This window comes from Acromyrmex echinatior, chromosome 1 (genome assembly GCF_024713525.1).
Source record: "Acromyrmex echinatior isolate Ae372 chromosome 1, ASM2471352v2, whole genome shotgun sequence".
NCBI lineage: Eukaryota > Metazoa > Arthropoda > Insecta > Hymenoptera > Formicidae > Acromyrmex > Acromyrmex echinatior.
Window position 1 is genome coordinate 18314551 of NC_141852.1, and position 17218 is coordinate 18331768.

The 17218-nt window shown below is 28.7% G+C and overlaps 1 protein-coding gene and 1 long non-coding RNA gene across 6 annotated transcripts in view; both read right to left on the reverse strand.

Annotated features, from left to right (window-relative positions):
* Window positions 1–1025: 1025 nt before the first annotated feature.
* Window positions 1026–2040, reverse strand: LOC147911027 (uncharacterized). The gene is made up of 3 exons (XR_015544662.1): window positions 1637–2040; window positions 1422–1518; window positions 1026–1227 (listed from the first exon to the last, which is right to left on the reverse strand). It is a non-coding gene; the product is annotated as an uncharacterized LOC147911027 (long non-coding RNA).
* Window positions 2041–3845: 1805 nt separating this feature from the next.
* Window positions 3846–17218, reverse strand: part of sli (slit guidance ligand) — a 354258-nt gene continuing 340885 nt past the window's right edge. For 2 of the 5 annotated variants that reach the window (XM_011070696.2, XM_087404861.1), the window contains exons 30-33: window positions 5792–16766; window positions 4998–5097; window positions 4216–4333; window positions 3846–4136 (exon numbers count right to left, since the gene is read on the reverse strand). In XM_011070696.2, coding sequence (XP_011068998.1) covers window positions 16680–16766 — 87 coding nt within the window. In that variant the 3' untranslated portion in view covers window positions 3846–4136; window positions 4216–4333; window positions 4998–5097; window positions 5792–16679. The remainder of the gene's footprint in view (window positions 4137–4215; window positions 4334–4997; window positions 5098–5791; window positions 16767–17218) is intronic. The other 3 variants (XM_011070695.2, XM_087404862.1, XM_087404873.1) reach the window with 3 other exon arrangements.

Genomic DNA, 17218 nt, shown 5'->3' on the forward strand with positions numbered 1-17218 from the left:
TGTATTAGTAACTATATGGATATTTAATTTTTACATTTAATTATATTTATATAGTTTGTTCTATTTACGCTTTTCCTTCTGCTTCTTTTATTTCAAGTTCTTGATGTTTCTGTTCCTCATATCCAGTTTTTACAAAGCATGCTAACATGGAGAAGCTTTTCACATTCTTGTGTAATATTTCTTACTATATAAATAAAAGTATGAAATAATATAATTAAATGATACAATATATAATTATGTTTCCTATAAATAATGTATTTTTATAACAACTATAACATTTTAAAAGCATTATACTACAAGTGCAAATATATAAAATATTCATAAAAAATTTTTTTATAATTCCTTATTTCTTGCTAACTTTAGAGTAATTTATACAATATATCGAAGAAAGTAAGATCTATATTCTAGGAAACGAGAACTGTAAAATTTTTTAAAATTTATTATAAATTATTAAAAAATGTGTTACTTGAACAATGAATTATAAAAAGAAATATGTAATACTTTTTTCTTAACTGTAATTTTACAATATTGAACTGTTCAAAATTGCATATTAAATTGTTTAAAACAAAAATATCCATATGAACATTTTTGTTTATGGAACAACCATAATATATGTAATTCAAGATATATCTTATCTTGTTTCATGCATTTACGCGCAACTCTGTGAACAATGACTTGTTGAGAAATATTAGTATACTTCATATTTATTATTACATAAATTTGTACTTCCTTAATGTTTGATCCTTCCATCTAACATTTTAAAAAGAAATTTTAAAAATTAGAGGAAAATATAGATATATATTTATTTTAATTATTTTGCGCAATTTAAGCGTTACATAACTTAAAATATATGTTTATTATAAATTAAGTATTATAGCACAGTGATTTTTGTTAACACTATATAATGATATCAATTATTGTATGACAAATTTTGTATTTTACCATCAAACATACCTTGTATGTGTAGTAATAATGTGTTTCATTAATTGCATTAATAATTATTGCATTAGAAATTAAGTCTCAAACAATTTAAAATTTTATTTATTATAATCTATTAATCTTGCATTGTTGGACATATATAAAATATATGTATAGCATATTTGAAGATATTTATTAAATTCTGTCTTTTTAAGATACAATCCAGCAGCCAACTCTCCTTCTTCTTTCTTCATTTTCAGGTTAGGATAGGTAAGTCAGTCATTATCTTTTCCCGATTGTAGATATCAGCTAAGAAAGAAAATCAATCAATACAAAAGTCAATTTTTTTGGAAAAAAGTTAGTTCAAATAAAAGATTGTAAGGAAAATACCCATTGAAATCTGATAAAACAAAATTAAACTAAAAAATTGATTAGAGAATTTAGACAATCACAAGGATCTTCAATAATATGCTTCTGCAATAAAATGCATAATTATAATTTACCGTCAGTCATATTATTTTTAATCTTCCAAGCTTCAATGTCATCCTCAATAGTTTCTATTAAATTTTTGAATTTTTTTAATTCTCTTGAGCTAGACGGCTAAAATTTATAAAATATTTGTTTCGTTTATTTTATATAGTTTTTAATACATATTATTATAGATATTCCTTTGTAGTTTATTGAAATAGTTAAAGTAGCTTATTGACAGAATACTTACAACAATTATTAAAATACAGGTGTAAAACACGAGATTTTTCATTTTGTGCAGAAGATATCTTCACTGCAATAAGCGCAATTATTCAAAACAACTGTAATTACATCGTATATATACTGATTTATTCTTCGATGGATAAAATACATAGACCAAAAGAAATATGATTATAGATCGTATAAACATCAATTATATAACTAATTAAAATAGTAACAATTTGCTATACTGACAATGTTTTAATACTACCCTATGATGTAAATTAATAAGTATAACAAATTAAATTAAGTATATAAAAGAATGAATATTGATATTTGTATAGAAGATTAAATCAACGTAAAAATCGAAACATATTATCAAACACATATTATCTTATTTTTTTGAGAACACGCTGTATACACGTGAATAAATACGATACTACCATATCGTATTTATATTTATATTATCAGTAATATAAAAAATGTGTAGATTAGAGTTTCAAGATTATAAATCATGTAAACTAAAGAACACTTAAAAAAGAAAATATAATGATAAATAATTAATACAAACTTTTATTATTGCAAATGTAGATTGCTGAAATGTAAATTTCGAATTATAGTTTTCTCATATATTTGCAATTATCTTATAATTATCTTATAAATATCTTTGTAATATGATTACTTGATAATTATCTTTTCACTGTTTATGTTAAGTTAATCAAATTTTGTATTTATCTCTGTTGTAAATTCTAGAATATTTTTAGTTTTTCACCGATTAATATCACATATCAAAAATAATTATGGGATATAAGCTTACATAAAATAGAAATCCACTAAATTAATTAGTATAATGATATATTATAAATTTCTGCTTGAAATTATAAACTTTTAAATTAATTATACTATTGTAAGCATAAAAACGATCGTATTTAATTAATATTTTTTTATTGTTTATATTAATGATATATATTACAAATTTAAACTCATACGTACACACACAGCAAAAATATTCTGAATATTATACAAATATCCTACAGACGTGATATCGTTAAGCTTGTGATATAATTTAGACAGTATCGCTACATGAAACATATACAGCACGCACATGTACTTTAATAGAAAATATAGTATGAGGACTACATTACATAACTATGCAAAAACGGCAATTATGCAAATTTTATAGTCAGGGCAGACAAATATATAACAAATATTTTGTTAATTTTTTACTATAAATATTGTTAAATTATTGTTATAAACATTTAAAAAATATTTTAAGTCTGAATTTTATATTTTTAATGTACGCTAAGAAAATCTTATTATTGTACTAATTGGAAAAATTTAAAATTATAATATAAAAGAAGTGAAGGGCATGTAAGAATAAATTTTAAAAATTACATATGAAAAGATAAACATTAATTACATTCATAAATTAAATATGAATTATAAATTCCGTAATATTACATGCTTTGGATTCTTGATTCAGCTATTTATCAGATATTCAAATTTCAAATATTCAAATAAATACAGTAACAATATATGAATAAAAAATAACGCAGAGAAAAACTTAAAACATATGAATTAGATGAGGCCCAATGAATTATATGTAGAGACAGAAATTGCTCGCAAGCGATTGGAAGATCAATTGTTGAAAATTTCCGGATGTTCAAATGGCCATACAATTATCCTTCGCATCATTTTGATCAGATGCTCGTCAAAATGCTTATAATAATCAGTGTGATTAAACAATAGCACATAGCATTAAAAAATTGAATCAACAAAGGTAAAATAAAAAGATATATAAAATGCTAAGACAAGAATTAAAATTAAAGTGTGTAACTGTTACGACAGACTAACACTGAGACTAACAAGTCAGTGATATCCGCATTTAAGTATTTTCTAAATCTCGTGGAGTGAAATTTCACTCGAAAAGACTGAAAATTGAGTCAATTTTCAAAAAAGAATTTCACTCCTATGGAGTGAATCTCATTTCAAAAGAGTAAATCTCACTCTAAAAAGAATGAAAATCTGCTATTCTTGAACAAGAGTGGTAGTATTTTCACTCTTTTTTTCGAGACTAGCTCAATTTTCAGTCTCTTCGAGTGAAATTTCACTTCACGAGAGTACATTTACCCCATAAATGTGCTTAAATTTAAATTACCTTTCAAACTGTGCATTTCGATATAGGAGAAGCCCGGGCAGCATGGACGTGTTAAGGTTGAGAAGAAAAATTGACATCAGAATTAAAATTGAGATCAGAAACCATTTTTATTCTCATAAATTTCTTAAAGAATTTAACTTTAAAATAAAATAAAATTAAAATTAAAATAGTTGAACATTAATATGTAGTTTTAGTTAAAACATAAAAAAAAAAGAATCCGCTTTGCCCGATCCTCCTGGGCAAAGCGAATGGATCACTCGAGTAATGCAAATGAAATTTAAGAAATTAGAATTAGTCTTGGTAATTGTCACAAAAGTAGCTACCAAATCCTCTATATATAATGCAGCCTTCATGGGTCCATTTGGTACAATGACTGCACTGGATCAATCATAAATAAATCATCATACTGCATTGTGGCAAAAAATAAACAAAAATAAGATGTAAACACGTACCTTTCGTACACTCAAAAGGTCTGTCCCTCTGTATTTCCAGTATTTTCATTGTAATTATATACTGAGTAAAGGATGGATCATCCGCTTCGTCTCCACCTGTTTTGCCCAAGAGACCTACCTGGCGTGAAAGTTAAAATAAATTGAAGCACCAAATAAAAAATTTATTTTAAGAAGAATAATTTTTCCAAATTTTATAATTAATGCATACTTTGTTTTTATAATTCGTTTGACTTTTTGTTTTCCTTTTATTTATTGTATTATTCCCCCACTTAGTAACGACAATTTTGTCAGTTTTGACCTCTTCACACATTCTTAAAATATCTTACTGTACACACGTTCTAAATTATCTGACCATCGTTAATATGTAATGTAAGTGTATCCAGTTTTTTAAATATTTTTTTGTATTAGTATTTTATATCTTTTGTTATTTTTCATGTTATTGTATATTGCAGATAATATTATTCGTTTGAATATTCAGTTAAATACTACAGACAAGTTCTATATTTATTATATAATATTTGACGAAATAGTAAGCGATCTGTACATATTTCAATTTATACAATGGAATTTTTTCAAAAACTACATTGAAGATGATTCAATGAAGATGATCCAATAATAAGGATCGAAACTTCTAATTTTATTTAATTCCGAAATATATGCTATTCTTGCACACCAATAACCTATGCTGATTCGCATTGGCTTTTTACCTTTCTATGATATATTAATTTAGAATTGATCAGAGTAAATGAATAAAATATATTCTGTATATTTTTATTGCTTACCAGTCATACCAGCTTCAATAATGCAAATGTTCATAAGTTGAGTTCTGTTATTAGATTGTGTTCTTAATTTTCTCATTATAGATGTAGATGAAGTAAGGGACTAAAACATATTTTTTATAATTTTATTTTATATAATATAATAATGACATGATTTTTGCTGTTTGAATAAAAGATACCATTTCCGATGTAATTTCGCGCGCTGAACACGAATCCGGAAATGAAATTGTTCTATCACGTCAGATTTTTGAGAAAAGTGTTAAAGGTATAAAAATTGACGGTTTTTGACATATTTATGATTTTTTTGCTAGCAAAGTAAATTTTTTTTCTACTTTTGTTTACGCCATCTTAAAGTGCCAACTTTTATCTTTAAAATATATATTTTTTAATATGTTTTTCTTCATCGAGATAATAAAACTAAAATCATACACAATTCTTAAAACTTTTTCTTCAAAAACATTTTTGGCACAAAATGGTTTTCTTTGTGAGACTACGCAGAGACAAATATATCAAAAAGCATCAATTTTTGACATTTTTAACTTCACTTTTCTTCCAAAAAAATTTAACGTGATAGAGCAATTTCATTGCCGGATTTGTTTCAGCACGCGAAAATACATCAGAAATATCTTTTATTCAAACAGCAGAAAAAAAATCTTAAAACGTCGGTCTGTATTAATTTTTTTGAATAATTTCTCACATAATAATTTCTTAATATTTTAATATAATATTTATTGTTTAGAATAAAATATATAAAAAATTACGAATAAGATTGTGTGTATTATTTATATTTCAATTACTTTTTTATAGAAAATATAAATCACTTATGATATATGCTAAAGCACAGATATAGAAGTCAAAGGCCTTCATTTTATTAAGATTGCTCTTTTCGAATAAATATTATTCTGGAATCTTCGTTGTACTATTGGAAGATATCGTATATATATATATAGCAAATATACAGTGCATAGGTCAAAGATATGAAATCACAGACTATGTGTTCATAATTCTCGGATTCCATTTGATGCCAATTTATTGTATTAATTATACTGTTTGATAATGATTATAAGATCATAAAGTTCAAAGTTTGATATACATTAGATATTAAATCAAGAGATATGATAGTATCTCACGCTCTATAGCTAGCGCGGTACTATTCCATGTTTACCACAAACTTCTATATATATTACTAGACTGCTAACTTGTTTGAAAAAATGGTTCTCAATTTTGATGTAACATTATACGCATGCATCGAAAATCACTCCGCGTGATCGCGTGATGTATCTGCACATGCACACATATCAACACACTATTTTGACAAATTAACCTATTTAACAGTATTAAAAGCACCAAATACTTATTTTCATAATTTAGCTCTCATAAATTATTCTAATTTATAAGAAATTGAATAAAATCGCATCTTTTATATACGTTTATTAATATTCAATTGTCTTTTCAATATCTTTAGCTTTTTACTTGAACTCTTTCTCTTCCAAAAAAAATAAAATTTTTCGCTATGAGATCACACCACTTCCATACAGCACAGAAAGATTGCAGAATAATTTTATTGAAACATTGCAATATTGCATGGTGATTGCGAAACATTGTTGAATCATTGCTGCAAAATTCCAATAATGTTAAGATGTCTTTTTGTTATATTGCAACGAAACGTTCCAGCAATATTGCAATGTAATGTATTTGGATAAATTTCTTACGGAGACTCTAAAATGAAAACTATTTTTTGTATTAGGTGTACAAATAAGTTTCCGCCGTTTGACAAAAAACGACGCCACTATCAAGCTATGGTTAAAATTGTCTGATGTAAAACATTATATAAGGTTGGACATCTGTCAACAACATAACCTTGAAATACTAGCGATTTTGTATCAGCATTATATATTTTTTTTTGTGCGAAAATACCGAGTTTTGAGCCGAATAAGCGTCATTTGCGGGAACTTTTGATTTACTTCTTTAATTTGAAGAAATCTGCAGCTGAGGCTCATCGATTGCTTGTAAAAGCATATGGTGAGGCTGCCTTAAGTGAGAAAAGTTATCGTGAATGGTTCCAAAAAATTAAGAACGGTGAATTTGACGTCGAAGACAAAGAACGTAGCGGAAGGCCGAAAATGTACAAAGACGCGGAATTGGAAGCATTATTGAATGAAGATTCGTGCCAAATGCAAAAAGAACTTGCACTTACATTTTGACTTACATCAATAAAACATTATGTATCGTTTTTTCACAATAAATGCTTAATTTTTGATAAAAAACGGCGGATTGTACGGCTTATTTGTACACCTAATAGATATATCTCACTAACTTTAATTTTTTTACAAATCGTATTTTTAGTGATTAGTATTTCTGTGCTTTCTATAAAACAATTTTTTTATGATAAAATCATAAAATATTCCAATAAATGTATTAATTTTGAAGGATAAATTTATTCGTAAAGATAAAGCATGCATGTATGTGCCCCGAACAAATTACAAATATTATCCACATTAACATAATAATACAGTCGCTTGGTAAGTTAATCATGGATTAAATTAATCGCAGTGATTCCTTTTAATTCGAAGCCACTTCGAGTCAATTGAAATCGATTAAAAAATGACGGTATGAAATTTATCAATAAAGTTCAGGCGCTGGTTTATTCTTGCGGTCACATCACAAATACATCAATGATCACATAATTAATATTTCGATAAATCGTTTTTAACAACTTAAAACGCTAAGCTTGCTTATCGTCTTATCCATTAATGATGCATTGATTGTATTCAAATTCGATATTATACAAAATCTTTTGATTTCATATTTAAAATAAATATGAAACTTAGCTAATAAAATGGCCGTCAAATAATAATAGATAAATTTGTTATTTAAATATAAAAATGGATTACATTAATTATTATATCATAAAAACGGCTGCTAAACTAAAAGACTATACTACATAAATATTAGAAAAAATTATATTTATATGTTATTATTATACATTTAAAGAATTATAGTTTTGCAACGTTTCTGGAATATTACAGGGAGGATATTACTGACATTTTGCAGGCATATTGTTAATTTACATCTCAGCAATGTTACATTGCAATCTGCAATATTGTAACATTGCAGCAATATTTTGCTTCAATCTTTTGTGCTGTATGGACTTTCTCTTCCAAAAAAAAACAATATTTTTCGCTATGAGATCACATTACTTTCATAAAGTTATACGTTTAGCTGTAAATAATTGATGCAAAACACAGTCATACTGCATTCCTTTGGGTATATTTGTGACGCATGCGCAGAACTATCAATTGGGGTCTATTTCACATATACTTGTCCTAAGGAGTTAGCAGTTTAGTAGTATATACAGGGTGGGCCATCTATTGGTACGTTTTTAAAAATGCGATCAAATGAGCATACATTGATATTTTTTATTAATTTTTTTTTTGTTGTGAAGCTAAAAGTATCCGCGTCAAGAATGAAAAATGATTTCGTTCATGTGGCTCCCTCTACTGGCCTTACAATATGCCATTCGGTCACCCCAATTATTAATGACATTTTGGACTATTGTTTTTCAAAGCTGGAATTGTCTCACACTTTGGGCCACAGCCTCAATATTCTCGGGTGTGCGCACTGTCCGAGCTCTGGGACCACTTCTGTCATCCACTAACATCCCTTTCTCACAAACTTTCCTCACCAATTTGCGTATAGCTCCTTCGGTGCTCCATATTTCTTTTCAAAATTCGTACAGTTTCGGCGACACAGCACTGACTTTGAAAATAAGTTTTTAAAATTTCAAAACGCTCTTCAAGAGAAAACATGTTGTTTCGTGCCGCGGACGATATGACTAATAAACTGTCAAAATTTCGGGTCTGTAGCTCGTTCGGTGTTGCCATACGACGAAATTCAAAAACGTATCAATAGATGGCCCACCCTATATAAAAGTCTGTGGTTTTTACGCGAGTCAGCAAGTTGCGAGCATCCGAGATTATCGGATCATTGAGAATACTCAGTTGATCAATTCTGAGTAGTCTCAATGGACAACAGTTTAAATTATATAATTAAACTGTTTTTATTATCTATGTATCCTACAAACAAATGGAGATATCGCGATGCAATGTTCAAAAATGTTAAATTTAATATTAAGATACGTTATCATTATTATGATGGAAGACCAAGCTTGCTAGCGACATCAAGTTTTTTATATTAAAATTTTTTTATTTTAATTAAATGCTCTTAATTTCATGTATTTTTGTTTAAAAGTAGTTATATAACATTAGTGTTTTAACGAAATATATTTTCTGTTTATAATTAAAGCAATTTAAAGGCTTCATTTTTTGAAAAAAATTATTATTATAATATATACTTTCATAATTTGGAAAATAGATTTGAAATAGGTTTGGACTTGGAAGTTTTGTGTGACTACGTATACTTCCAATGTACAAGAATTTTTTTTCAAGGAGCACGTACAGCACGTACATGTATTATGTAACAATCGTTACATAATAATTTATGTAACGATTTTTTTTCTGAGAGAAGCACACACACTTGGTGCTTTTTTTATCTTTTTTTAAAAAGATAAATTTGTTATAATCTTGTCATGTACTAAATCATTTTTATGTAACTTTTTATAAATTCTTAATAATTTTAGAGTATTATTATTTTTGATTTATAGAAAAGTCATAAAGAATAATTTAAAATATTACTATTCTATTAGAATTCTTTTTTGTTTCTATTTATTGAAAAATTAGTGAATTTTTAATGTATAACATAAACTATAATGTAAGAAATCTTTCAAGAGATGCAGAAAAAATCGAGTTAGTTGGAATTGTTTGGTTAAACACGATAATAAAATTTAATACCAACGGATAACAAGAACTAGAAAAAGAATTTTTCCTGAAGAGAAAACATCTTTGAGCAATATTCTTTAATTGTGAATTTGTGCAGCATTCAATCGATAAAAAGATTTTACTCTGTGAATTTAGTAGATTTCTAAGTATTTGGATGTGTTTTACATCTTCAGCGAATAATGTAGAGTGAAGATATATATCAGACTTAGATAACGTTGAAAATAATGTTACAGAAACCTGTAATTTTGTTTATGTTATAAATTGATATTGCAAATATTTGGAAACAAATTAACATTAATATACAATAAACATGGCAAGAAAATTTCCCTAAATTATTTTTACCTTATAGAATAAAGATATCTTTACAAAATATTTTTAAATTGAAACATTATTTAAATATTTGGTGTTTGCATGTACAAATTTAAAGAACGGATAATAAATACACGAGAAACTAAATGACAAAACATTTGAATTGAATTAATAAAAATGTAACTAAAAAAAAAACTGATGTATGTATTGAAAGTAACGCTACTTTGTATTATATATACATGTTTAAAAAAATTATCAATTGACCGTTCGATGAAGCAAAGTTTCAGCTTTAAGAATCCGTTTTTTGAATTGTGATACGATAACTTTTAACGAAGTTATGAGCAACCAAAGTAAAAATTAAGTACCTTTTTTTATCTAATCCGTTATTAGTAATAAAAAATCTTAAGAATATTAAAAAAAAGATTATCATATAGAGAAAACTTTAAGCTTTCACGTTAGAAAGTCAAAAATTTTCGCAAGTTTTTTTTGATACGTGACAGGCATACAGAATGAAAAGAAAACTTCCCATCTTGTCCAGCTCGTAGTTTCCTATATATAAATTACCAAATTTACAGAAACTCAAAAGATATAGTGACCTTTTAAATATGAGATAAAGGGCTTTAAAATCTTTTTCTTAATTTAAATTTTTTTTATTTTTAACAACGTTACAGCTGATTAAATTTTGTAGTTTGTAGGAACTTTTGTTCTAGTCCAATAGTTGTGCAAACTAAATTAATGAATGGAATTAATGCAGAGAACGCAAAATTCCAACTTTATATATAGCTTAGCTAGATAATTTAAAAATATATATGATTTAAAAACTCTCGTAAAATGTTGATGTTTGACATATTTCATAAAAATAATCAGCTATTTAGCTATACATAAGGATTTATTTTTGTTGATCGATTATCTCTTCATTTTACATGTTTATAAAACGCAATATATAAATGTCGAGATTAGAAGAAAACAAATAATCAATCTTATTACTCAATTTTACAAAATATTGATCGACAATGAGCATAATTGAAGTTTCTAATAATGCTTAATTTTTAAATAAAAGTAATAAGATATAGAAAGAAATAACGATTTATATTTTATTAATATACAACGTAAAATTTCTTTCATTACGCGTGTAATATAATTATGATAAACGTGCGTTTTACATTTAATTTATACACAAATTGTTAATAAAAATATATTAAACTTCACATACGTTCGTTTAATAGCATTCATATATTTCGAGAATTTATTACATTATAATTTATATAAACATAGACATTTTGCTTTTACGCTAATAATCTAATTTAATAGCTACAGTATAGAGCTAGAGTATTTCTAGGCATGCAGTATTCCATTGTTATTTGGTAAAACGTGCTTGCGCAATAAACACATTTATACTCATTACCTTGCGCGCTTCGTTATACCTTGGCATACTCATTCTAAACATCTTTCAGACAACATACCGTATTCACTGACGCTTACACTTTCTCGCTATCTCTTTCACACAATTCGTTTATTCATGTCACTTTACTTTCAGGATACATTATTGGACATCCTGAAGTGACATTATTTGTTAAAAAAGAAGTATTATCAAACTTTCATTATAACATTGTATTTTAACATAATCTCGAAGATCGAAAGTAAACTCAATATTGCAATATTTTCAAAAATATTGCTATATAATTGATTTTCATAATCCGCAGAGCCGATAAGATTTGAAATAAATATAAAAAAATATAAAAAAAAACATAATTTTTACGAAAACATTTTTAATCCATAAAATTAGAATATAATTCAGATATTCTTTTACGTTATTAATATGTAGAAATAAATTATAATTTTGGTTCATACTATATTTTTAAAATTCTTTTACATTATTAATATGTTGAAATAAATTATAATTTTGGTCATACTATATTTTTAAAAATATCTTTTACATGTAATTGTTCCGCAAATTTATCTCGTTTGTTTTATTCAGATTATATTTTTAATTAAAATTTTGTTGTTGTTGATATTTAGATAGACTAACTGCTCCTTTTAATTAACTAGTGCCTGCATGTGGAATGTTGCCAATTTCTATTCACATAAGTTCCCTAAATAAAGGCATTCGAAGCCACTAGCAAGTGGATTTATTAAAAAGAAAAAAATAAATTTATATATAGAAAATTTCTAAAATAAAATTTACTTTCAAATAATATCCATCATGCAGGAAACATAATACTATACTGACAGTAATAATATGAATTATCACTGTTATCTAATACACTATCTAAATGTAGCAGTCTTAATGTCATTATATTAAGATCTTTGTGTTTGCGTTCATTAAATTAAACATATAAAAGCAAATACACATTTAGCATGAAAGTGTATTAAAAATTTAATTTACTTAATCTATTTTGGTTTAGATTATAATTTTGCAAATTGTCAGGTATAAATAAATATTATATATAATTTTGCGCCAATAAATATTATATATTAGTGCTATTCGCAGATCCAGTCTCGAAACAGTTTGTTAATAACATCCTTCTTCTATTTGATTCTTATTTATCAGCTTTCCTTTGATTACGTGACGTAATTAAATTCTTGGATTTGCAGACGATAAAATAGTTTCTTTGATTCTTGCACCGATTATTACAAAGTATCAAAAGACAAAGAATATTTCATTTTCTTTATAGTCGTAGATTTTACGCGATAAATTTCTTTATTTTATACGATGTAAATACCGAGCGCGACGAGAAGAATAAAGAAATTACAACTGAATCGAAGAGACATTTTCAAAAGACTTTCTTCTGTAAAATCAAGTAAAAGATTTCGTTCCCATTGCTAATGTCTAGGTTGAGGTGTGTGTCCCTCGAAGTGTATGATTCGATAACTCGACGTAAATATATTCGTCATGTTCTGCGAGAGAATGAAAGTCAAATAATATGCATTTTGGTTGCATGCGCCAATCTTCTCCCTCCATTGATCACAAAATATGTTAAACATTCATATCAAATAAATATATAAATACGAATTACAGGAATTCCGGACGACATAAAAGTATATTACATTATTACGGGCATTCTCTTTTATTATTGTCCAATATAGATGCACAATTTGTGATAAATGTCATGTATTTCTTTGTATTATAATTTTATATGACATTAACATGTTACGCGTACGGATTCGTTGTAAATTACGTAAAATCATAGTAACGATTTTGCTACAAACGCTAGAATATATTATTTCCCAATTGATAGGTTTTTATTTATAATTAACGTTGTATTATTACATATATAAAGAAACGCATTTATATACAATTTGTGTTTAGAATAAAATATACTCGTGCAATTTTCAATTCGTGATAACGTTGATTAGTCATGCTTTTGCAACTTTGCACTTTAATGCTAAATGCGGAGCGTACATCAAAGATAGTATAAATGATTAAATCATGTATTGCAATGGATTATCGATACGACGAATGAACGTATGCTGGCTTACGTATGTTTATTTGTATTTCGTTGGACCAAATGTACAGAGTTGTAATACAAAATCTGTTTTCCGACAGGCGCTAACTTCGAGTGTTTCACAGACATTCGTTCGAATGATAAAATATCGACAACCAAGACGCTTATAAACATAAAAAAAGATGGCATAGGGAACTTATGTGACTATTAATACTAGTAAATCATATTATATATTATATCATATTTATATGATCACGGTACACCTATTTTTCCGTTTACAGTATGTAAAGAAGAAAACATGAAGACAAATAAAAATCCTCGGCTCTGGCTATTAATAGATGGATGATATCGTATGTGTTTATAATTTAAATATTATATTTTTCACTATTTGTCCATTTTTACTATAAATACAAATAAAAATACTTTCTGTGTAAAACTGAATAAAGTCAATTGTGAAGCTAAGTAAAAAAAAAATATTTAAAAAATCTGTATTTCAATACACAGATATCTTTTCCATATTCTCTCTTGCATGGCAAAAACTGGCTAATAACATGACAATCGTCAAGCGTGGCAGTCGTATGATGGCAGTGAATTTCGAGACAAAACTCTAAAAAGATACGCAGGCCATAAGATTTAAATCGTATGGCCGTTGAACATTTAGCGGCCAAAAGCTACGTCTATATAAATTCTACGATTGGTACTTTCTCGCGAGGCGCACTCTAGGCGGCAAGATCGCGTTAAAATTGTGAAGGACAATAGCGAAGCACGTCGAGAGATATTCGTTCGTCTTCTAAGTGAATGTATATGTTTAAAGAAACAGTTTACATAACATAAGTATGAGTGAAACAAGGAAACGGAATAAATACATATAAATACTGGCAGTGGAAGATGCGATGCAATTATCCAGGGGAAAAATAGATACGCATAAATAGATATAAGGTAGGTACGTATTACGCCATACATTAATACGGGCTTAAGTGGTATACGAACGAATTACGCTTCTTGATTAAACTAATAGCAAATTAGCTTAGGTATATAAATAATGCGCTTATACAAAAATAATTACGCGGTTTTATATCGGTGAAGTCCTTGTTTTCGGATTACCGACGATTGACCTATATAGTTACATCCGTTTCGCGATCACTTGATCGAACGTTAATATACGCGCGTTGCTCCGTTCCTCCATAATTCGTTTTCCTATTATCTGCTGCATCAATCTGAACGCAAATCTCTCATTGCTCCGTGCAGCCTGTAGACTGCATTTTGCGCCTTGAAACGTAATATTAGGCCGTAAAGTATAAAATTTCTGAAGAGCGCACTTCGAAACGCGATACAGTTCCAGCGATCTCGATCGCACGATGTGATTTCTTGACTTTTTCAAAAATAAAGCTACATTCCCACTGCTGCTGTCGGTGAAGTGAGGTAAGAAGACGTTGACGGCTTACTTTCAATTAAGTTTCTTCTATGCTTAAAATATATTTTACATTTAGTTAGACACTTACTTGTGACCTATTCACGTAATTATGACTCTATATGTCGATTCTTTAACGGCATAATTGCTTGTCCTCTCTGATTATCGTGTTTATTACGATTTACAAGCGGCCTAATATCCATACTAGCTAAAGATTGTGCAGTTAAAGTGATAGCTGAAACGCTAAATTGGCAGCACTGCAACTAAACTGATGAAAAAGACAAGAAACACATTGTCATTCTCTTTTATTTGCCTCCGTTTCGTTTATTGGCTACGACGACATTGCTCGCTCGCGTGTGTATTGTAGCCAAGCGAAGTGTATCGAAATCAAACAATTTGCGAAAAAGTATTGTAGCCATTCACGCTATTTTCACAAACATTTCTCTCTCTTTCTCTCTCTCTCTCTCTCTCTCTCTCTCTCTCTCTCTCTCTCATTTGCTATTTTTCACATATTTTGTAAATCTTCTCTTGCAAAAATTCAAAGACCATTGCTCAGTAGATAGAAATAGCTATGCGATCAAAGATTCGCGTTTAGTGTAAAAATTCGCTGGAGGAAAGATAGACCTAACATGGATCTAAGTTTCGCGGTCGACCATTTATAAATCTTCAAGAAATTACGATTGTCACTAATCTCTATCGCTATGTAATATCTTTTTATAAATACGAACAACTTTTGGAAACAATAAATTTAATTTAAAAGATTACACAGAGAGATTAGACAGACGTTAATTTTATAACTATAGCGTAATGAGTGTTGCTTTACAAGTAGTTCAAGTAAAACTGCTCAGATAACTTAATTGCAATATTTTCCAAATATCTTCGTTATAACACAAGACAGTTAATACATTTTTTGAATAATAATTTTTGAAAAAGATTACATCGAGATGCTTGCATCAAAGCATCAATAGAGATTACAACTGCGGAAACGTATTAAACAAAAAGCGGCGCGTATATATCCTATAAGAAGATTACGGAAGCCTATTTGTACGCAGCCGCGAATCCCCTATTACCAGTTAGGTCCATTCCGCGCTAAATCAACGGCGTAATCGTACGCACTCGTGCGTAACATTACGAACACGCAAGCGCCCGCGTGCGTGGTCCGCGATCGCAAATATACGGACACATTGTCCGCGCGCGCTCGCGCTCATCCTTCCGCCCGCGTTTTCGTCGTTATATACCTATGTCGGATCATTATATATACGAATAATACCTAGTATACGTTTAACTGCTTCGATATCGATAGTCCGTAGCTATATATTACGTACAATATATTCTTGCTTTTTCTTTCTCTCGCTTTCTTTCTCTCTTTCGCTCTCTCTTTCTCTCTCTTCTTCTTTTTTTTTAATAATACATATCACACTGAGCCAGCTATATGTGTGTCCATCTAGTTTTGGCCTGCACTTCCTCACGCACTTTCTCGTTCACGTACGTCTCGCATGAGGATGCCGAGGGCACGTCGTAGCGCTTGCCCTCGTCGCCCCCGTTGTCGTTCCTTTCGTCATCTTGGAGGACACGTGAAAGTACGCTCGGGAATGCTGCTTCGGATCCGGGGGTTTCTTTTCGGTCTCGTTTTACGTCTCGATGCGCGCCGACGAGACTCGGGCCGCGATGCGTCGACTGGCTAGTAACATTTGCGGGTACACGTGCACTTACGCACCAGGTCAACGTCCTTAGTGTACCGCATGCCGTCCGCGCAAATTAATCGAACCTGAAATTAATACACAATTGTTTATAATGACTACATATACGATCGTTATCGGCATAACGGCAGGGGAGTTGCCACCGCCGGTCTGAACTTAATGAATATAATTGCAGTAATTGACGCAGCTGCTTCGAATGATTCGTGCGCGATCGATCACTTGGGAAGATGAAATAGTTTACTTGCTTTGTCCGATCGTGACTCTAATATGGAATTTAATATCAATTAACAGGAACAAGAGCGATATAAGCTTTAATATTTTATCTCGGTGTGCTGTCTAAAATGAGGGAAATAGAAATAGGAGGTTCTTATAACATAAATGTTGATACAATATTAGTTTACTCCAATTTGACATTACGTGGAGAGAATATTCTTAGTCAATTGAAAATTATATATTATAATAGAATCAACACATTTTTCTGTCGAAAAGCAAATAATTCACAAATTCTTTCTAATCGATA